This window comes from Phaethon aethereus, assembly GCF_964289735.1.
Source record: "Phaethon aethereus genome assembly, chromosome: 8".
NCBI classification, from domain to species: domain Eukaryota; kingdom Metazoa; phylum Chordata; class Aves; order Phaethontiformes; family Phaethontidae; genus Phaethon; species Phaethon aethereus.
Window position 1 is genome coordinate 4,829,555 of NC_138584.1, and position 23,177 is coordinate 4,852,731.

A 23,177-nucleotide genomic window follows, 5' to 3' on the forward strand; every position below is an offset into this window, starting at 1 on the left:
CGCCTGCCGCAGCTCAGAACAAGGGGCAATTGAGTCCCTTTCACCCCCCAGATTTTCTCTAGCCCAGTTAAACCCCTCTCTGCGTACCCATGGCATGCTGTAAAGGCCGTGGCATGGCACCTGGAGCCCGGGCTGCCGGCACTGGCGGTGAGCGAGGGCAGGGGCAAGCAGCCGGAGCAGGGTGGTGGTGGGGAGAAGCCTCATTAAGGAGGGAGCAATCAGCACTTCAAAACCTGTGCATTAAAGGCTGGGGCTGCGGTGACACGTCCTCTTCTGGCAGAGCAGCCCCCAGCTAGCCCCATGCCGCGTGGGGTTTTGATGCCTCTGTGTAGAAGTCGTGGAGTCTCCGTCGCTGCCAAAGACAGGAGACCGAAAAGCGGGTGGCCTCCGCTCCTGGACTTTTTCTTCCCTTTATTTTTCATCTTTTTTTGGCAAGTAGTTTGCGCCTGGGCTGTTTTAGCAGCACAGGACGGTATTGGTCTGCTGCGGTATGACAAGCCCCTCGGCGAGAATGGGCTTGACAGATCTGGCTGGAGTACAAAGAGGAGCCGCGGGAGTAGCTGGGCACAGGCCAGCAGGATTTACTGGTGGAGGCTCCCTCCATCCAGCAAAGCGTGTAGCTACTGGCAGTGGGACAAAGCAACCTAGGACCCGCGGGGCAGAGAGGAATGGTTTAGGGGGCACCAGGAGAGGGAGGAAGGAATGGGGCGGTGAGTGCCAGGAGAAAGTGGCCAGTGCTCCTAGATCGGTGAGATCCCCCCAGCAAGGGGAAGGAAGGGTCCTGGCTGAGTGTGGGCTGACCCCTCCAGGAGGACCTGCCGGTGGCGAGGGGTGGGACGGTGTGGGAAAGCCCCGAACATGGGACTTGGTTGCGTTCCAGAAGAGACATCTCCAAGCTGCTCCTGCCTTTGTGGGATGCTCGGTATGGCTGAGGTGGGGGGTACTGGGGGGCTGCAGCCTAGCCTGGTGTCTGTGTTTCCCCAGGAAGTTCCTGAAGGTCCAGTGCCTGGAGAGCGGGCAGTGGGAAGAGGGGCACTGCGTCCCTGTGGTGTGCGAGCCCCCGCCTCCCGTCTTCGAGGGCATGTACAACTGCACCCAGGGCTTCCAGCTGGACAGCCAGTGTGTCCTCACCTGCGAGCCACAGGGACGACGGGTGAGTGACCTGGCGGGGAGGCGGAGATCAGCCAAACATTGTGCTTTGGAGCACCTGAAAGCAGCAGGACCTCTGTGCGCTGCTGCGCAGAAGGACCCTGCAGCAGCTCAGCCATCCCCAGAGCTAAATGTCCTGGTACCACCAAACACCCGTTGCCCTGCAAACCCAAAGGTCGTCTTGCTGGATACCACCTACAGCACAGGGTCCACCACTGCCTGGGGATGCTCTCCTGCTCCTCGGTGACCCTTCCAAAAAGCAGTGGCCCTAAGCAAGCCTGCTTGTCTGGAGTGAAAAAGGTTGGAAATCAAAAGTAGAAAGGTTCCAGTGGGTTTTGGGAGCTGTTGCAAATGCATTTGCCGGGAATGCTGGGCGACCTTGCTGCAGCAGGCTTGCTAACCAAGGGGCTTGCCTGGGGATGGAGGCTGCTGCCTGCTGGGCTCTGCCACCCAGGTTTCACGTCAGACCTGCTGGAAGGGTCTCGTCGAAAGCAGTGCGGACCGCTTCCACTGGCGGGGTCCGGCAGCAGCTGGAAAACAATTTTCTTTCTGGTCAGAAGTGCAAAGCACGTACAGGCTGCAACCCAGCTGCTACGGAGAACTTCCCTCCAGACCTCCCTGGCAGGAGGGGGGTCCTTGCGTTTCGCCGCCTGCAGAGCTGGACAAGGTGAGCGCTGCCGGTGGTAATGTTGGCTGCTCTCCCTCTGCTTTGCAGGTTCCCATCATCTGCACCAAGGACGGCTTATGGACAGAGGAGTTCAAACTGTGCGAGAGCTTACGGGGCACTTGCCCGCCGCCCCCGGAGCTGAATTTTGTGGAGTACAAGTGCGAGCAGGGGCATGGCATAGGTGAGGGTAGACAGCAGCTAAACAGAAAATCAAACCTTACATTGACTCAGCCCTCTTAGAGAGCTGAAGGTCACGATGACTCTTCTTGTACCAATCCTCACTAAATCTATGAAAAAAAAAAAATCTTGTTTTCTCTTCCATCCTCTTTCTAAACACAGAGCCAGGGTGGCTTTAGCCTTGTGCATGCCCTTGTTGTACTCATGGGCAAGAGTCAAAGCTAAAGCTGGCTCCAGTATAAGTATCTCGTTTTTCAGAAGGAGCAGGGAGTTGTCTCTAGGGCAAACCCAGCCCTTTGCAGTAATATTCTTAATCTCTAGCCCCCCACTCCTCCCCCCTGCCCCGAGGTCTCTCCACTTGTTACCACTGATGAAGTTTGCAGAGTTAACGTGGCAGGTCCTAGATAAAAGCTGCAGTGACAATCGCGTGTAACAAGGCGCTTTCACCAGACGAGGGACCACATCATCCATTTCTTTCTCCAGCATTCGGTTGCTTTCTGCTTTCAGCAGAAGCTGCAATACTCTGTCACAGTCATTACCTCTCATCTGGCGTCTTGCTGGACAGGACGCTTGAGCAAAGCCCGCACCGCTCCGAAGCAAACCCACCGGGTATCTGGGTCTGATCAAATCAGGCTGAGGAGAGTCTAAGGGCAGGGCCTGCTAAGGTTAAGCTTTGGGCAGACCTGATGTGAGGCTGCAGTGGATGCCAGCCCTCACCTGCTTTTCTGAGGTGGTTTTTGTAGCTTTTTTTTCTTCCTGGGTCATAAGAAGGTAGCAGGAATTCAGCGTGGTAGAAAAACTATGAAAGATGCTTCCTAACATGTCAACAAACATCTCGTAGCATCCAGGCCAGACTGATTTTCATGCTGGACCCCATGTCCCACTATCGGGCTTGAATCTGTCTCTCAGGGCGTGTTCAATTTTCCTCTCATCTGGGAGAAGAGAATTGGCCACAACTCCTGTAGGCTCTTGCACAATTCAGGATTTGGGGAAGGAATTGTCATCCCAAGTTGGGAGGAAAAGGGTCTCCTCTAGGTACGTCTCTACCCTTAGTGAAGAGCCTGGTGGCTCTGGTGCCCTCCTGTAAAACGTCATCGCCTGGCTCCTGCTGGATGTCCTCTAGGCTGTCTCTCCTCCCGCAGGTGCTGTGTGCTTACCTTCCTGTATCGTACCCCCCAGTGACCCCGTCATACTGCCCGAAAATGTAACTGCTGAGACTATGGATCACCGTCTGCAGCCCACCAGGGTCCAGGTAAACAGGGAGGTGGCATTCCTCTAGCAGGGGCTTCACTGGCAGCACGGAGAGGAGTCTTTCTCCTCCCTATCTGGTGTTTTTTAGCAAAAACCTCTCTGCCTTGGGTGAAAGAAGGGTAAGACAAGCAGCGTAAGTGCGTTCTGGGCTGGCTGGCCCCATCCAAGGGCTGCCCGGACCGCATGCTGTGGGAGGTACCTGCTGCTCCCCATAACCAGGTTCCAGTGCCGAGGTCCTCCTTCCTCCCACTGCTTCCTCCTCCTCCTCCTCCTCCCTCCCCTGCGGATGCCACTGCACAGTGTCCAAAGCTCAGCATAAGCTACCGGCTCCCAAGCCAGCTTTCAAGGACTTGCAGGATACCGCAACAAATGAAGTTTAAATGCAGAAATCCCACTGGGGTTTTTTTGTTTTCAGGACATGCCCTAAACCTGTTAAGTTGCAGTGGTTGTCAGCCAGCATACTGAGAGCGCAAAAGCCGCCGCTGGCACTGGGCGCAGTGCGAGCCCAGGTCCCCGATTACCTGGCAGCAGAGTTGCAACCCCAGGCAGGCATCTCCCTGCCCGGGAGGAGGCTGGAAGGTGTCTCCGGCTGCCAGGACCCGCTGGTCAGCCGGTTGCCTTTACTGCTGGAATGGGGGAGCCTTTCCCTCCCCATCTCTTACTCATTTTGTAGGCAAAACAGCTCAAATAGCTTAAATAGTTTGGATCCTCGTGGCACGACTTTCCCAAAAAACAGCTCCACCAGGGTAATATTTCTTAAAATAAAAACGAGATGCATAAGGAAGGAGGTGGAACAAAGGCAAACAATCTTCCCAGGAGCCAGCGTTCCCATCCAAATGCTTTCCCCTCCTCCTGGGAAGCCGCAGGAGGCCCAGCATCATGCCTGTGGATACTACTGTACGTCGCCTTGAATCAGACCCGTGACGGATTGCTGCCGGGGGGTGAGGACGCCCGGGGCATGTGGGATGGTTAAGCACGAGCCTTGGAAGGAGTCCTCGCCTTGGAGGGCTTGGCCCGTCGAGGCAGTGGCATTCGGCTTCCCTTTTGCCGCTGCTGCGGGCTCTCATGAAAGAGGCATTTTGCAGAGAGGAGGAGGGAGGGGAGGTGTTATTTTAAGAAGCAGCGCTCCCCCGTGCCAGGAGCTCTCGCCCTGGACTGTCTTGTTTTCCTCTCGGACCCAGCTCCTGCCTCTGCTCCCCGCTTTGCTCCTGGGATCCTCCAACAGCTCCCCGTTCCCAGGGGATGGAGAGGATGGGGCGAACCACCCAGGGAGCTGCAGAGGCCACTGGGGAGGACTCGGTCCCCTTTTGCTTTCAGCTCTGATTCATTGCATCCCACAGCCCAGCAGGTTTGTCGCTCTGCCCCTTATTTCCCAGCCTTGGAACACGAGCACGTTAACATGAGTGCACTAAAATGCCATTCAAGTTGCACAACGACCACATAGGAAACACCCCGGTGGGGTTAGGGTGCAAACATCCCCCAGGCTGAGCAGTGGGCTAGTGATGGGCTAGCTCAGCCAGCACCCCCACGCTCTGCCCCATCCGACAGCGGCTCCCTCCATGCCACCTGAGGACAGCCAGGACCTCGCCCTGCCCCAGCCCCGTCACGGTCTTGACCGAAGATGCAGCTGAAGGACCGGCAGCAGGTCTGCGTGGGCAGAGCCGCCATGCCGGCCGGCGATGGTGGAGCCGGGCTGCCTGCCGCCCCGCGTTTCAAACGGGAGGCCAGGAGAAAACACGCGTGCCCCTCTGAGTGACTCCGGCGCTGGGAAGGGCATCCTAGGACGCTTTCGCAGGCCAGCCCTCGTTTTATGGGGCCTCAGATTTCAAAGTCTGCCTAAGCTTTACAAGGAGGAAATTGCATGTGTGGTGGGGCTTTTCTTCCCCCTGTGTAATCACGAGCGCTCCCCACAAACCCCCGCTGAATGAGCGGGACGGCGCGTTCCAGCGCAATGAAACCGAGCCCTTCGCATCGCGTTCCTGTGTCCATCTGGCTGCAACAGCTGAGCTCGTGCCTCGTAAATAACAGCGATAACCTCAGCCCCGTGAGCGAACGTGAGTCTGGTGTATCTGCTTCGGGCCAGGTCCGGGGAGGTGAGTCCTCCCAGGACCTGGTCATCGGATCCTGAGCAGGGGTCAATGAGTGCATCAATGCAGGCACTGAGTGATGACCTGCTGAGCCATCCCATACCAGCGAGAAGCTGGTGAATCTGGCATCACACTGAGAGGTGGTGGCGGATTCCAGCCTCTCGTGGCCCCGGGTGGCTTCCTCCCAGCAGCAGCCTGTGGCCGAGTCAGCTACGGTGAGGTGGCGCTGCCACCCAAACCCACTTCTCTGATGGTCCCTGCCATCTCCCTTTGTCCTCTCCCAGTTAAGTATCCATATACATCTACGTATAGCGACACATGTGTCTGTCTAGCTGTTCCTTGAACCCTGGTTTGTGGGTGAACCAGGTGCAGCTGCCTTGGATTTGATGGGCTTCAAAGGGTCTCCACTGGGCGGAGGTGCAGGGAGGGTCCTGGGGGTGCCACAGCCGTTCTGCACCACAGTGTTGTGGGAGAGCCTTGGCCTCCCGAGTGTGCTGGCGGTTGTTGCCCTCGCTCTGCCGCCTCACCTAACGGCTCTGTTCCTCTTCCCTCCTCAGCATATTGTGTGCACGGGCCGGCTGCGGTGGTACCCGGACCCCTCCGCCATCCACTGCATCCAGTCGTGCGAGGTAAGCCCCTCTGCCCCCAGCACGAGCCGCCCGCTCCTTGCAGAAGAGCTCCTGGCGAGGAAGACTCGCTCCGGCACAAAGCTGGAGCTTGGACTTTGTGTTTTCTCTGAGCTGGGCCAGGGCTTTGCCGGCCGAGCAGAGAGACCGCAGCAAGCGCCCTCGGGTACGGTCCCCCGCAGCCAGGGCGACGCTGCGGAACAAGAGCTGCAGAATAACCCATTTCCTTCCTTGCCTGCTTCTTGGCCAGCCCGGGAAGAATGTTCTAGCAAAAGGATTTCACTGGCAAGGGGTATCCCCAAAAAGCCCACGCTGACTCCAAGCCTGAATATTTCCTTAACCGGAACCGCAGTTCTAGAGTAACGCGGATCCAGAAAAGCCCTGCATGACTCGCGCGTCCAACCAAAACAACGAGGATTTCCAGCCTCGTACATGCAAAACAAACCGCTTCTGAAGAATCTGCAGACAAAGAATTCCTTGCAGAAATCGGTTAGCCGCTCATTTCGCTTTGAATAATGATCAGGCAGGAGAAAATCATAGGCAGCCTGGAGTCAGTTTGCAAAGGTAATTAAAAATAGGCAGTTTTTGTAAAGCGCTAGTTTTTATTATGATTGAGGATAAAAGGAAGAGGGGAGGGGGTTATTTTGGAATGTTGTATGCTGAAAAGTTGGGATCTTTACCAAAAAGGAAAATGTAAATTAAGTTTGCACACCAAAAATAGCTTTGGGGTTTGCAGATTTATTTTTTTTTCTATGTGCTCATTTCAATGCAAATTGAATGCTTTTGCTCACTGATTCTGCCCAGCTCAGCTCTTTGTCAGCTGGTGGGAGAAAGGGCGATGTTGCAGGGGGCACGTCCCTGGGAAGGAAATGTTATGGTCAGCAGAAGGTGCACCGGTTGTTTCCCAAACTCAATGGCTGTGTTGCGCGTCTCTACTGTAAGACATGGGCTGCAAGTGTAGAGGAATGAGGGGCTGTGTGCTACGAGGTGTTTGATGGTTGAGTACCAGAGCTTAGTGGTGGATTCTCCAGCGTTTTGGGAGCTCTAGGTCTTTCGAAATCACATCTTTTAGCTGAGCTCTGGGGCAATGTATTTGAAATAGGATGGGCAGTGGAAAAGTAGTCCAGATGGTTGTGGTGAGCCTCTCTGTGGTTCTCCTGCTAGCAAGGGAGAAAGACTCCTTGTGCTCTCTGGGAGTTGGTCCTTCCAAAAAAGAAACAGATGGGGTATGAAGTGGTCCTTCTCCTCTTCCTGTACAGCTCAGATGAGAGAAAGCTGACACAAGAATAAGGATGCTCCCTTAGGCTCAGGTACACCAGACCCACTGCAGCCTTTCCTCCTCGCTGGTTCCTGCACCTCACCTTAGGTCTGTGTCTTCGTTGTCCCGTAGGGAATGATAAAAAACGCCAGCTTGTTTGCACGTGTGTGAGAGAGAGAGAGAGAGAGAGAGAAATAGGAACCAACTAACTGAAATCCAGTATCTCATGGTAACAGTCACTGTCTTCTCATTAGCCACCCAAACACGGTCACCACCAACATGACCTCTTTCTGTTTCTGGATGCTTGTCATCCCCATTTACTCTTAGAAAGCAATCCTAGACAGCAGCCTTAGCACATAGGATGTTAGGCAAGCCAAAATCTTGTAGTGTCCTACCAGAAGATGGAGAGTCCATGCTCTTCATCACCCTTGTAGACTTCTCTATGCCTTTTCTGCTTTCAGTTAACTTTCCATCAGAAATGACCAAGCAGTACACATTCTTCCATTCTTCACCAAAGCCTTGCACAAAGCTTCCTTGTGCTGGAAATGTCTCTTTTGATAGGACACGGGACTGTATCTGTGATTTCTGCAGTTGCATCAGTCTGGCAGAGATACCCTGAGGTCAGCAAGTACACCCAGATCTTTCTCTACCTCCTTTGTTTCCAACTGATGAGCTCCAAGCTAACAGCAGATGTTTTATCATCAGTACAAGAGCTTGCCCTTCAGTTTTATACAAGTGAATGTCACCCTGTTTCTTCCTCTAGTCCTTTGGGTCATCTGACTATTTGTGAGAGATCCTGCTCCTGCTCTGTGGAACAATGCCTTCTTCCTCGTTAGCAATTTCATCAATGCAGGCCTAGTTTTAAGGTCACAGTCACTCACTGTAATACTAATGAAGATTCATCCTCAGATTGTTTCTTTCACCCTGATGCTCTCTTTTTTGAAACAGCTCACAGCTCCCTCCTCCCTGTTTTCCTCCTCCTCACTTCTCATGTCTATGTCTTTGATTATTCTTTTCATTGGGTTTTATTCTACAATGCTGCAGGTTATTAAGGTTGGACTGATAAGTTAAGTCTTCCTAGATAACACTCTTTTTCACATGTTTTGTAGTAGTCATTGTCTTGCCATAAAGAGTAACTCTTACCAAAAGCATCTCATTCAAAGCATTGCTCTGGGAGCTTCTGCTCAGCACTGGGAAGAAGGGAGCCATCCCCCCGTTTGACCACAGAAAATGCCCTGAATGTTGTTCTACCTCATCTGTACTTGTTTCCACCCTCACTCCTACTATTCTTCTGCCTCCATCCTTGCGACCAAAAGCACTGCAGTTCTTGGAGGCCATTTCACTTGGGACCCAATCTCTTGTGGGATGTGGGGACACCAGAAACAGCTAGAGCAGAGTAGAGATGGAATATAACCTGTAATCTTGCCTTGCTGTGTGGTGCCCCCCCCCTTACTTGTTCTCCCCTTCACGTACCTGTATGAAAAATGTTCTACCCCTGCAGAATGTAGCCCCTGCTGAGTCTGACATGGTTCAGTTTGACTTGGCATGTCCGTAGGACATGTTAGTTCCAGGTTCCTCCTCATTTCATAGTCACTGGAGACACCTCCTTTAGGAGCCCAGCCTCTGCTCTCCACTGGGCAGTGAGCTGTCCCAGTGGACTGTCCAGGTCACCTCAGGTCCGAGTCACCCCTTGGAGATGTCGTCGTCTCTCCATTGACTACAAAGTACGTGTTGGATGAGGAAGCTTTCTCATCTGGACACTTCAGTGAGGGGAACAACCCTATGTAAGAGAAATCCAGGCCACCTGGCTGCTCGTACCGTCTCTCACCGTAGAGTCATTTCAGGCTGGGGCACGGCAGCAGTAGCCAACCCTCAACCGCCCTAGCTGGAGCCCGGCCTTGCATTGGAAAGTTCAGGTCACCGCGCAATGGCGTTAGAGGGATTCTCGCTCATCTATTGTATGCTGGCGGCGGATCAGCCTGCCTGCTCATCCCTCTCGCTCCTCTCCCCACCTCCCTTCTCTTTCCATTAATCTGGTCATCCATCTGCCTCCCGGTCTCCTGCTGCGCCTTGCCAAGTTCCCCATCCCCAGAGCAGGGAGGCACGTAGTTCAGCGGGCGAGGGAGGGAGGGATGCAAATCCTTCCAGGAGCCCGTCAGGAATACGAGTTAGCGCCGAGCGCACTTCGCTTCTCAAGGGCCAGCGGAACATCTCATCCTCTGCCATCAGTAGAAAAACAGATGGCAGCACCAGAGGGGGAGAGAAGGGGGCTTGGGGCTGGGTGGAGAGGGGAGTGGAGGAGGAGAGAAACCCCTCCTCCGCACTGTGGTTTGGGAGGAGGCGGTCGTGGTCCTAGCGGTGTGCTTGGCTGCTGGGGCGGGAGGTGCTTGCAGCATCTGGGACAGGTTCTCCCAAGCCCTCCAGAGGTGACCAGCTCACAGCCCCGCTCCTCCCATGCCCAAGAACAAGACAGGCTGCTGACTTCAGAGGAGCATGTGATCTAGGCTGCTCCCTCGGGCTATTCCTGCTATGGTCCAAAACAGCCCGTGCATTAGTGTGGCCAACGCTGGCTGCTACGGAGCATCTCCTAGTCCATGCAACTCACCAGCTCTGCACCCCTCTATCTCCCACTACAGGGCTCCTCTCTTTTCACATTGTGAAAAGATGATATGTTGTGCAACGCGCTGGCGTCACCCCCATCTCCAGCTCTGTTTCACTATTGCATGCGGGTAGCAAAGGGTTAATTGTAAGGTATTTAAGGCAGCATGGTTTGGACAGACCACCGGTGGGCGCAGAGCTTCATACTGGTATGGTTAGAGCTGGACAAGAGCTACTACAGCTGTGGTTTGCCTCATGGGGTAGCAATTCCTTCCTGATGTGACTCGGTGCCTTCTCTGGTTGAGCCTGGCTTTGCTGTGTTTGCTCTGAGCAGCCCTGCCCACATGCTTGAGGAACACGCAGAGACTTTGGCATGAGGTCTCTGCCTCACGCCCGGGGTGAAGAGGGGCCATACCAGAAAGCTGTTGTGAGCATGAGCTGCTGGGAATTTCTCAGGTCTTCCCCCCATGATGACAAGGTCTTGCTGCCCTTGCGTGTGCTGCTGGTCATGTTATCACGATCGTAAAACACTAATCCGTTCCCTGTTTTGTGGTTTTCCTGAGGTATTACAATGGAAATGATGAGATAGGGATTGAAGCGTGTTTGTGGTTGCAAGTTGTTCTCGAGTCTCACGATCCAACAGGTAGCCAAGGACCCTGATGGATTCTTGGCTCTTCCCACCAGCATGCACAAAATCCTCACTCCGCACGTCTGTGGCTTGTGTCCAGCATTTGTCAGCCAGAATTAACCCCTGTGAAGGCATATGCAACAGGGACAGCGGGAAGGCTCATCTAAAATCAGGGTCCCGCTGTGCTTTAATGTGACGGGACACGGAGTGCGACTCGTTCCCTGGGCAAAGTGCTGCAGCTGCCTCAGCTCCTCAGCATCCATGGGGCTGGGGCCCACCGATTGTCCCTCCTCCCAGACCTGGCGGGCTCTGATTTTGTACCATGGCAAAGCTCAGTGCAGGAAACCAGGCAGAAACATGATGCTGGTGGGATGCTCTGCTTCAAGAAAGAGATCCTGGGGGTTAAGACAATGAGGACTACAGGCACCCCAGCTTCTCCAAGGAGACTCTCTAGAGCAACACAGTGAGCTCTGGACTCTGAGACTGACTGCCACCTGGGGGTCCAGGGGTGAGCAGTAGCTTTAAGTCAAAAAAGGGATTAAACAAATTATTAGTGGACATCAGAGCAACAAAGAGATACCAAAAGGACCGGGAAGGGCTATACCTTCCACCATGCAGCATGCGCAGGTTGTGGGGGAGTATGAGGAGCATGGACTGCAGGTAGTGGTCACTTCTGGATCAGACGTGGCCCCTAACAGATGAAGGCAAAGCCCTTCATGCTGGGGAGGGGGAAGGCAAGATGGGGAGCTCTCTGTGTACCTACTGGGTCCATTTTTATGCTGCTCTTGGCATGAGCAGCACGGGCTGCTTAGCATGGGATATAGCCTTCCAGGGGATAAGCCTAAAGAAATCTATTCCTCTTCCAAAAATCTCAGCTGAGGCATGCTTTTCCTAAACTGCAAGAAGATCTCTGTCCCCTGCACACATGTAGAGCGTGATTATAGGAATCTCATTTTCTTAAGAGGCAAAGCAGAGGGAAACAAAACGCACGTGGGACGCCCTGACCTGTGACGACTTCTCTTCCCTTTCCAGCTCAGGTGCCATCCCTCCATCCCTGTCCACATCCCGCTTTCCCCTCTCCCGGCGGTCGCAGCCGTGCAGCCGGTGACACAGACAGCGGGAGTGGAAAGCCACTGAAAGTACCCGCTGAAATAAAAATCAGTGAGTCGCTTCTGATAATAAACAAACATCCCCACGCGTAGCCCAGCCAACTGCTCTTCCAACACGAATATTCATTCCCCTTCAGCTCCTTCACCCCTCGTACATTGTTTTTCTTTCTGTTTAAGATCTGTAACAAGAACTTGGCAGAAACCAGATACAAGTGGGTCAGGAGGCCCTTGTGGTTTTCAGGGCTTGTTTTCCATAACCCGTTCTATCCTGCAACGTATTTTGCACAAGCGGCTTGGCAGGAGATCTAGTCCATGGCAGCAGGCGAGTGGTGAGGGCAGGATCGTGGGCTGGTGCTCGTGGCATGGGACGTCCTGGCTTCTCGAGCATGTGCAGCAGCAGCCATGGGAATGGTGAGGGCTGGGGACCCATCTCTGGGAGCCACCATGCTTGCCAGGAGAACCATCGACACACGGCATTTTCCCATGCTCCCCTTTGCTTCTGGTTTTTGTCTCCTGTAGCACCGAGCTCAGGGCATAAAAAGGATGAGGCGAAGGATCCCACTGTGAATAGGCGACGGACAGAGATGTTTTTCTGGAAGCAAAGACCTGCTCTGATGTGGTGTTCATCTGCACCAGCTTTCCATCCCTTTCTTTACTCTTGTCCCCGTGGACTGTGCAAAGCCCTTTCCAGATCACCGTCTGCTGGGACATGGGGTCCCCGTGGAGCAAGGCACAGAGCAGGACAGGGGAGAAGGAATCCATCCCCATATGTAGCCCAAAGTGCCACATACTCGCTTCTGCAGCAGAAGGGTGTCTAAACCAAATCCTGGCCTGGGACACGGAAGCACTGTCAGACACCGTGAAGGCAAGGACCAGTATGGCCATCAACAGCTGCATTCAGGCTGGAGACCGAGCATCAATCTAACCTCTGCGCTCTCCATCCCCCTTCAGACACTGATCCTGTCTAAACTCAATCCAGACTGATTCAAACAGGGCCCAGATGTTTGCAGGCAACCCATGTCCAGGGGACCCCCTTTGTCCTGAAGAGCACCTCAAGCTGCACACCAAGACTGCTGGGAGCTGGGCTGTTGCTTGCCTTGGGCATGGCAGGACAAGTGATGGCACATATGCTGAAACCAGATGGCAGGATGCCGCCTTCCAGCCCGTCACCTCTTCCTTGAAGCATTCCTTTCAGCTTATGGAGTACTTTCTCAAGCAACAAGCCTCTGTTTTCTTAGTGAGCCCTGGGGAGAAGGATGTTGGGACTGGAGCAGGTGTTCCTGAAGACCCGAGATGTGACAAAAGCCCTTTTGGCATTTCTCCATTTTGCTTTCCGGCTGTGTCTGTGGTGATGGGGCAGGTCCACGATGTCTCCAAGCAAGCTATCCTGCAGGCATGTGGCTCCAGGGGACAGCTGCCATGGTTCAAAAGGAGTGGAGGGATGGCGCAGGGGACACAAACTTGGGAAACACAAAAATGGTGGATGAAGCGCTGGGTTTGTAGGAATTTGTTTCTCTTTTCTTCAGGCCACTTGGCACCAGGGGCCTCTGGCCAAATTTCTAGAGGTCTCTTCCTCTGCAGGGTGCTGGCCCTGCCTCCCTCGCTGCGATGGACCAGGTAGCGCTTGCTCGCTGCTTGGAGTGGCTCAGGGCAGCGAGGCATCCCAAAAAGCTTTTTTGAGCAGAAGCCAGCCCCGTTCCCTCTCCGTCCCTCTTAGTGTTTTTCAGAGCCGATTTCCTCCTTGCGTGCCGGAGAGCCTCAGGAACGAGAGAGGGAAAGTGAATGTGCTTGGGGTGTTGAGGGGAGAAAAAAAAAATAAAATAGGAGACACACACTGCAACAGGGAGAGGGCCAAGAAAAATATTTAATCCAAACAATGAACATTGTCGTTTCCTCCCACAGTCTGCATTCCCAGTCAACTTCCCTGGGCAAGCAGGGAGAGCCAAGAATGGCCGGGCTGTCTGCCTGGCCAGTGTGAGCGCGCGTGTGCGAGGCAAGGGACGTGTCCTGGGGACACCGTGCTGTAGCATGGCTTTAACTACCTCCTGCCACGTCTGCGGCTGAAGGGACTGACACCAGCCTGAGTTTTCTGTAGGGAAACGGTGGTTTGGAGCAATGTCGGAGGGATGCGGAGAGGTGTGGGAGGGGGAATTTCCAGGGACCTAAGCTGGGATGGTGGATGCATAGGGGCTTTAAGTGAACCAGACTTTTAAGAAGGCTTTGGGTACTTTTCAATTCCTCCCAGGGACCTCCCAGAGTTTCTGAAACACCTTGGCTAGTGGCTGAGGTGGGACGGAAGGAAAGGCGATGGGGCAGGGAGAAGCTGCCCTCCGCCTACCCCTGGCCAAGGGCCGCTGCAGCCCCTTCGTGCTTTCCTTCTCCCCACGCGCAGCGGCTCGCGGCCGGGACGCTGCTTCTCTTGCACATGTCAGACCCCGAAACCGCAGCGGTCTCCAGGTAGATGTCCCCTGGTTTGGGCTGACACCCCTCTGCTGTCGAGCGGGCAGGGGTTTCCAGCCATGCTGGGTGGGAGCCTGGCCCTGGCCGCTGCTGCTTCCTCGCTTCTGGTGCTGAGCACATGCTGGTGCCTTTGAGGAAGTGAAGACCTTGCAAGGCAGTTCCTTGTGGGAGACCATCTGCGTGGTGAAGGGAGACATTTCCCTGGCAGAGGTTTATCACCCGGTCCTGGCTCTATCTCCCCTGCCGTGCCACCTCCCTCCTGTCTCCTCCAGCTGATCTTCCATCACTACAGACTCATCCGTCACAAAAGCAGAGTTAACAGCGGTGGAGCTGATGTGTGAGGCGTGGGTCTGGCAGCACGGCAGCTTTTCCAGGGCTGGTCCCTGTCTCTTTCTCCTGCTGAAATGATGGTTCCCCCATTCCTCTGGCGCTGTTTTCAAAGCTAGAGCTGAGAAGGATGAAGACGCCTGCACCTCCTTATCTGCAGGGTTGCATGTGGTCATCTCAGCATGCAAAGGGTCCGAGGTCAATGCCCAAAATACCGATGTCCAAAGGGAAGGATGCAAGGACAGTAAAATCCGTGCTGACTCAGAAGCAGCATGAAAGCAAACTACGCACCCTCCTTGGATGGGATCAGCATGGTCACAAAGCCCAGGACCTGCGCGGCCTCCTGAAGGCTGGGCAGAAACTTTTTGCTTATTAAGGCTTGTCTTGATCCCCCAAAACTGGGACCTGGGCTTTCTCTGGCTATGGGCAGATGGAAATTGCACGCACTTTCCGTCCCAGCAGCAGTGCAGGAAAGCCTTTCAGCTCTTTGGTTACACAACTGGCCAGGTGCACGCTGAATTTTTTTTTTCTTCTTTTTTTTCCACCTTCCTCCAAAGTATCTGGAATGGGTCACTGCCAAAAGCTACTGGCCCTTCAGGTCTGCTCAACCAGAGCAAAACCTGCATTCCTGGGAAATAATGTTCATCAAGCACCCGTGACGCAGCACCGAAATATGTATGATAGCGATGGCATCTGTGATTTACTCTTCATGCTCCATCTTTCCTTCGCTCTGCTGCGCCCTTTCCCGCTCTTCCGCAGTGAATCAACCTACATATAAGGTGGATCTGAAGAAAAGTGGCGGGACTCCAGCCCCGAGGACTCTGCAGGGACAGTGGAAAAACATGGTGCGCAGGCGCTGCTGCCTGCATGGCACCTCCCGGCAGCCTCAAACGACGGCTGAGCCCTCCGAGATGCTTTTGCCTGGGACGCGGCGGGATCCAACCAGTCCTTTCTCGCATCCCTTCTTTGTCTGTAATATTTTTCTCTCTCTTCCCCCCCCTCTTCAATTTTTTCTCTTTTATTCGTGCCTATTCCCAGCTTTGAGAGCATGGGGGTTTTTTAGCCTATTTAAATTGCCAAACACTTGATTCACAGTTACTATTTTCATGCCGGCAGCGCAGGGCTCGGGCCCGGCGGTGCCAGATGCTGCACCTCCACGTGCTAACACATGCCCCGCTGAAGCTCCCGTCTGAATAAACAAGGAAGATGGATGGTGCGAGCAGGGAGATTTGCTGACACAGCCCAGCTCCCTGGCTGCCTCGGTGGCACGTTGCCTCGCTGAGCAGCTCCCTATCACTTAACGCGGCATGGAGTGGTTGCAGCAATTACCTTATTCATTTTTTCCCAGTTTATACGAGCTGTTTCAAGCAGCTCTTTTTTCCCCTGCTCTGGAGCATGCATATTCTGGTGACTGAAACCCAGCTGGCCATTTCCCTGGATCACATCCGTTGCCTTCTCAAGGCACGGTTGGGCATTGGTGTTTTCTTTTTTCCTGTTGGCATCTTAAAACAACGTTGAGTGTTTCTGCGAGTCACCAGTGTGGGCAAACCTCCCTTCTCCCACTGCTGGCATTGCTTTCTGTTGAGCCACACAGCTCAAGTATGAGTTTTCCTCTCTCACGTCACCTATTCTTAGTACATCGCATTGCCCGTGTCCTCCCTTGCCATGCCTCTCGGACAACCAAAATGAGACTGATGGAAGTACGAGGGTGCTTGTGCCCTCAAGGGTGACCCACCAGCACCGTACTTTGCTCTTTCTGCTTGCAAAGATGAAACCAGCTGCAGATTCCTGCCAAGGCGAAGCAACGGGCTTCACCATGTTCTCCGGGTGCTGGGTGAGGAGCAGGGACAGCAGTCCCCAAACCCCGTGCCTGCCTCTTTTGAGCCTCGAGTCCAATTAGTCATTTTTTATTTTCCCCTCATATGTTTTTCCAATGCAATTTGGAGCATGAGTTGTTAAGTTTCCCCACCAAGTGTTGCCATAGGAGCCTGTATTTGTTTAGGGTGGGGTACGGGCTCTGGCGGGTTGAGAGGAGGGGGCAATTAGCCCTAATAGGTGTAGAGAGAATCTGAGAGCCTCTCCTTCCCCGTCCTGTCCCTGTCTCTGTCCTCCCCCCACCTTGCACACAAGATCTGGAAATAATTTCAGACCTGTGCAGCCGGGATGGGCAAACCTCCCCATAATTGTATGGAAACTACCGAAGCGGCGGGTGTTGTTTGGCCAGTGAGTCATGACATATGGAGCAAAGCTCAAGGAAAAACTCCACCGCATGGAGGGCTGCAAAAGCAAATCACACCCAGAAGAGCTCTTCCCTGCCAGTGGCCCTGGCCAGACCCCTGCCTGCATCCCTGCACTGGCCAGCCCCACTGGTGTTTTTCAATGGAAGAGGAGTGTTATCCTTCTTGACTTGGTGAAATTGCACCCTGGTCTCCTCTGGACGTGGCTTGCGACAGCAATGATGGGAAGCAAATCCCTTCTTGTTTTTGTGTGAGCTACCTAACTTGGGTGTGCCTCAATTTCCCAGCTGCAGGAAGATGCACTCAATTCTCCTGAGAGATCTTCCCGGCAAATGCAATCTCCCTGTGGCTGCCTGGATTTGGCCCAGGGACTGTCATACTGATAGCACAGATTTGATGGTTTGCCATCATCTCCGCTGCTACTTCCTAAAGTGATGTTAGCCTGTGTTGAGCCCATTTCTGTTCCTTGTGAGTCACGACAACAAAAAGCCACACCGGTTCCCTGGTTTTGGCATGGATTTTTCACATGAACTATCAGCATTATCACCAGTCCTGCATGTTGGCTTCGGCGCAGTGGGTGCAGGGCTATCGCAATGCAGTGACGTTTTTCAGCTGGCTGTCATTCAGTTTAGGGGTGCTACGGGCCAGTGTCCATCAAAGGCTGGGTCCTTCTATTTTCCGAAGGTCAGTTGTTGTTTGGAGCCACCAGCTGCAGTGAAACAGGTCGGCTGCTTCCATGAGCAAAGGGGTGGCCAGGTTTCCACCGAGAGCCCTTTCTGATGACAGCAGCCCTCCTGGAGGTTGGCCATGATTGCTGGGCTGGTAGCTACCATCACAGAGTCTGGAGCAGGAGAAGCATTTCGTTATTAATCGCTGGGTTAATGAATGGCCTCTCCATTCTGTTGGCACATTTGGTTGTTGCTTGGCAGTGCTGATGTGTATCTGTGATAAATAAACCTCAGCTGCAGATTATTCCTGACAGTTTATTGCAAGTGCTTCACATGCATGTTGTTTGGTTGCACTGGTGGCACAGCGTTGCTTCTCAGTCCTAGTTGGCTTCTTCTCAGCCCCGGTTGCTTGTTTCTCTTCTCTGATCAGATGACTCATGTAACTAAACAACACTAAAATGGATTTCTGAATGGCTGCTTGTACCATTTAACATTTCTGGACAGAAAGCTATTCTGCTGCAATAGCTTTCTGTTTCCATGTTAGAGCTGAAAGTAAGGAAAACTTGTTAGTGATGGAGCAGTTATCTGAGCTGTACCAAGGCAAGCTGAGCTCTGCAGATCCCCAGTTGTCCAGGCAGACATGACAGTGACTCGCAGGAGAGCAGCAAAGGGCACGGGGCTGTGCCACGCAAAGAGGAGCCACTGTTATTTTCACAATGCAAAAATCTCACACCATACAATTTCCTTACAGAGCGTGAGATTTGGGCTGTGAAGAAGAGAAATGAGGAGGTAGATGGCCAATGTTGCCGATATTTCTGCTTGTCAGCAGGCTGGTGCCCTCTCTGCTCAATCCAGAGTTGGATTTGCCTGCAGAGAGCTAGTGCTTAATGAAGATCACTTCTGTTTGTCCCAGCTGGCCACCAGATAACTAGCCTTGTAGTCAGCCTGGCAAGGTTTGGTGGAGCCATGTGCTGTGGACAGGGATAGAGCCTCCAGTGGAGAGTCTAGAGGAATCTGGGGACATGATCCTCTGACAGCCAGAGCAAGCATGTTCTGGAAAAGTCATAGTCCTTGCAATTAGTGCTTGCCAATGCTTGGCTTGGCTTGAGTGCAAGTACTGCTGGGAGACTCCTGACCTTGCTGAACCTTTCTTGTTGTCCAAGGGAGATAAAGCACCTGCCTTCCCAAGATTGATCCTTTAGCGGGATGCTCTATCGATCCTTGTAACAGCTCTATTTCCCTCTGTACTTGGCTGCCCAAGCCAGGTCACCAAGCTCAACTTCAGAGCCAAGCTCTTTGGTAGGAGGGGTGTTGCAGAGAAGAGTCTCAGTTTCCTACAGAGCCCTGTCCCAGCTGTGAACATGCAGAGAGCTGGATTACAGTGGAGACACCTGAGAGTGGTGTGAGAAGGTGGATGAGCAGATGAGGTGGTGAGCTGACCTTAGTTGGGTGTCAATGGACTCTGTGGAGAAGCACTGAGTGAGGTGGGAATGGGGACTTGTGGCATTCAGGCTGGGGTCCTCTCTAGTGATGTGGATTTGCTTTCTCACTTCCTGACACAATTCCCTGATCCTTGAGCTACAGCTGCTGCCCTCCAAGCACCCACTACTCCATACACATCAGCCGGGACACCAGTCTTCTGGTGCTCTTTGGCTTTGAAGAGCGGGTTGTATATGGTGGAACTACGCCTTGGCTCTTACCAGAGGTGTGCAGGGGCCTTGCTGAGGACCTGGGATCTCTGCTTTTGGGAGCAACCTCATGCTTTTGAATAACCCTTTCAGCAAAACTCGTTTCTCTGCCTAGCCCTTCCAGGCAGACGGCTGGTGCGACACCATCAACAACCGGGCATACTGCCAGTATGATGGAGGTGACTGCTGCTCCTCCACACTGTCCTCCAGAAAGGTAAGTGAGCATCTTCTGCGGTGCTGGCCAGGATTTAGGATTGTGGTGACTGCTCTTTGGCTTTGCTGGCCAGGGAACCGAGCCTGCAGTGCAATTCTCCCACGAATGGAGAACAAACCCATGATTTTAAACCAAAGCCAGCTGAAGCTGATAGACATCATCCCACCGATTAACAGCGGGGTTTGGACTCGGGCCAGCGGGACTGAAAGCTCAGTCCAGCTCCCACTGAGGTTCACGGGATTCCCTCTCATTTTGGGAAATGAGTCCCAAAGCAATGACTTCCATAGGATGTAGTGCTAGCCACGGTGAGTCAGAAGTCACCTTGTGTACAATTACCTGGTTGTGTAATTGGGCAATCTCAGGGGATTTTTGGTATGGTCCGTCGGCATCTGCTATGGCCTGTCTTTCCCTCCCAGTTCTCCTGGGGAGGGAAGGAGGGAGGAACAGTGTAGAGGGAGCAACTTGGCGTTGGGGTTGCACAGACCCTTCTTTGTCTCCCATTGCAACCTCCCCTCCCACCTAACTTGCTATCCAGTACTCACAGCCCATCCTTCCTAAGCATATCCAACAGCAAAACAAATCATAGGGCATGAGATAATTTCTCACTGCAAAAATATGTGAATTTGGATCTTCTCATCTTTGTTGTGGAGCTTGAATCATTTTTCCTTTCATCATGCATACACACACAGAAAAAAGGAAAAATAAAATCCTGGGAAGATCCAGTGGAGATAGGAGAGAAAAGGCTTTACACCCAAGTGATGAGTGAAACCTCCACAGCGATGTCATGACATCCCGGAGCAAAGCATGGCTCTCAGGAGGTCAGAGACATTTAGATCTCCGGCCAAAGTAAAGGACAGGTTTGCAGTGGAAGGTGGGGGGATTCAGTCCCACGGCTCTCAGGAGACCCAGCCCCAGCTTGCATCCCCCACAGGTCCCAGATCTCCTGCAGCACAAGCCGCTAGCACGTCTCTGTTAAGGCACAGCAGGAATATGGGGTTTAAACACCAAAAAACTACTCCAGCCTCTCACTGGCCCAGGCTGTGAAAAATCAAACATGCTTCCACAGTAAGAAAAACTCCTGGCTCTGAGCCTGGTGTGTATAAAACCTCTGGAGGAAACTCAGCTCCCACGGCCCATGACTGGGCAGCTGTCAACCAGGAGCCCAGTGCTCCGCTGGTGCCCTCCCACCTTGCTCTCACCACCAGCTAAGGTGACATAAGCCTCCTGAAGCCACATACAGTTGTTGTAGAGAAAGCAATGAGCAATGAGCCTCTCCACCTGCATGGGATGTCTTAAAGCAGCACAGCTTGTGGGTGGCCCTAGACAGACCCACTGCCTGCCCCACTGAAGGCCATTCCTGCTCACACAGCCTCCGGCCTGCCTGCGTTTTCTTAATCCATAATGAACAAGAGCCGTATGCGTCTACCCTGGCTTCTGCATCAGGTAGTGTGGAGGCCAGCCTTTGCGGCTGGGAGCTTGGTCAAGTTCCTCCAAGAGGTGCAGAAGATGAGGCTATGCTACCGTCACGCTTGGCTGAGGCTGGAAGAGCCGGGAGTAGCTTGAAGGACAGGTCCATGGGCTCACACATGGACATGGAGGGGCTTTCTAACAGAGGCCAAAGTAAAACTGAAATCTAGAGGTACCTGACGGCTGCCAGCCCTAGTCCAAATGTCTCACACCCGCCATGGGACACTTCTCCCCAGGGCTTGACATTTGGGGCACAAGACTCAAGCTGATCCTTGGTTGCAAAATGTGAAACACAAGTTAACAAAAAGGAAAATGCAAAGAATAAAACTCAGCCGGGGGCAGCTTGTGTCCGAGCCCATTTCTCAGCGAGCGTGGAGCCTGGCAGTCTGCACAATGCCAACTACGTCAGGGCGCAACCCAAGGTGTCTGTCTGTCCGGACTGGGGTGGAGAAGGGCTTGCAGGGACATGGGGGTGCCAGGAGCCAAGGATCTCAAAGCAGAGGCTTACATCTCCCTTCGGTCCCCCCAGGTGATCCCGTTTGCTGCCGACTGTGACCAGGACGAATGCACGTGCCGCGACCCGGCGGCCGAGGAGAACCAGTAGCGGCACCACGAAGGGCCTCTCTCGGTCAGGCGAGCGCCAGAGGAGCGAAGGGGCAGCGACGGGGGCCGCTGGGGAACGGCGGGGTGCGAGGGGGCAGGAGGCGTAAGGAAGAGCCGGGCAGGGGGGATGGCGGCCACTCGCGGAAGGGATGGGTCGAGGCCACCAAGGAGCCAGCGGCTGTGGCGCGGGAGGGCGGGCGCGTGGTGGTCCCCTCCCCATCGCTGCTCTCTCCCGAACCCAGCCGGGACACGGGGGCCCAGTGCACGCTCAAGGGGCTCAGCCGGGGGTCCGGCACCGCCTCGGCCACACGCTGGGCTGGGCTCCACGCCGAGAGCCCAGGTGCTGCCACGGACGTTTGTCCTGGTCTGGCATCTGGGTGTCTGTCTTTGCTCTGGATTTTGTCACTATTCACCCCACTCTGCTGTACAGGCTTCTTTTAGCAAGGTCGAGGTAGTTGTGATCTCTCTGCAAATATTTAAACTTAATTTTATATATATATATATATACACATATATATAATATATATAAAAATATATATTATATTTTCTTTGCTCTTGATGAAGCTGAGAAAGGATCTCCTTTGTCGCACACCCATGCTGCTGTGAAGTACAAACCATCGGGAAAAGCGCAAGGCGGGGCGGGAGGCACAGGGAATTTCCTCTTCCTTGCCGAGAGGGAGCTGGAAGGAGGACGGAGCGAGACGCCAAACCCCCGGGCCGCGCCGGGAGAGAGGTCCCCAGGCGGGCGGCGCGGAGGCTGCGACCTCAAGGTGCTCGCGGCATCTCGCAGGCACCGAGTTTTGCCCTCAGGGTTTGCCGGTGCTTTGCCTTGCTCTGCGTAGGGTCCTGGGTCAGGGTTTTGAGGGTAGGAAGAAGCGCGTGCTGCGCCCTTGCATCACCCCGGCAAGCACGGCAGGTGCGGCGAGCGCTGCTGCCCCGAAGGGCACCGTAGACGCCGTCACTCGTCATTTCGGAGCCCTCCGGGGAGGGTTACGCGTCCGTGGGGACCGCTGCGTGGTCAGTAGGAGCAAAGACACGCACTGGTCCCTCTCTGCCTCGCTCGCCCTGGCCACTGCGCACCCATCGAGGCGAGGGATGGCATGGGCAACCCAGAGTAGCTGTGCAATGCTCTGAATGAAGGACGATGAGGTGGTCCTTCTTTTCTTTCCCCGTGTCTCCTTTCCAAAACATGAGCTTCAACAGTGTTGTCAGCAGGTCTCGGAGGAGACCAGACCCTGTAACGCAACGAGAGACAGGACCCAAATGACCCGTCAGGAGACTCTGAGCATCATCTTTTCCCACTGAGGTTTTCCTTATTACGGTCTCTGCAGCCGAGCCCCTCACGGTGGACGCTGAGTTGCCGACTCTGAGTCTCTTGCTCCTGTAGCCACTAAGTGAAAATCTTCAGGTTCACTTCTAGCCCTCCCAGCTAGAAACTTCGTCCCCCATAGCTGACTCCCAGAAGCTCAGCTTGGCAGCCTGGACCCAGCCCCACAGAGGCAGCGGGTAGGGAAGGTGCCTGGCTCCGGCTGGGGGGTTATCGCTGATGGTTTTGTGCTGCAAAGGGGCAGAGAAAAGGGATAGAAAGAGGAGAGCAGAGAAGGGACCGCAGAGTAGGAGCACGGACGCCGGTGCCTCGGGGTGCGGCTGCAGGCTGGGACCAAAGGACCCAAGGCTGCCCGGCTGCGTCTTCGCCACACGGCCTGTGCCGGTGGAGGCAAGCGCCAAGCCAGGGTTCGTCCGGTGCAGGAGTGATGGAGAGAGGGTGACACGGTGTGGAGAGGCCCGGGATTTTCCAGGCATCCTTCGGCTTCCACCAGCTCCCCCGCCTGTTTTTTGTCAGACATCTCCAAAAGTTGTGTTTCGCTGGAGGACAGGAGTAGGGGCAGAGGTGCCTGGACGTCCCGGCAGGAGATGCCTTGTCCTTCTCCAAGCCCTTTCCTGATCCCAAGAGTCCCCATTA

At 54.1% G+C, this 23,177-nt stretch overlaps 1 protein-coding gene across 1 annotated transcript in view; it reads left to right on the forward strand.

The window, feature by feature from the left end:
- PAPPA2 (pappalysin 2) overlaps positions 1-21,553 on the forward strand; it is a 91,446-nt gene extending 69,893 nt beyond the window's left edge. The window contains exons 17-22 of the mRNA XM_082003105.1: positions 985-1,153; positions 1,865-1,997; positions 3,136-3,245; positions 5,889-5,960; positions 19,046-19,144; positions 21,141-21,553. Of these exons, the coding sequence (XP_081859231.1) occupies positions 985-1,153; positions 1,865-1,997; positions 3,136-3,245; positions 5,889-5,960; positions 19,046-19,144; positions 21,141-21,215 (658 nt within the window). The 3' untranslated portion in view covers positions 21,216-21,553. The remainder of the gene's footprint in view (positions 1-984; positions 1,154-1,864; positions 1,998-3,135; positions 3,246-5,888; positions 5,961-19,045; positions 19,145-21,140) is intronic.
- Positions 21,554-23,177: the final 1,624 nt, after the last annotated feature.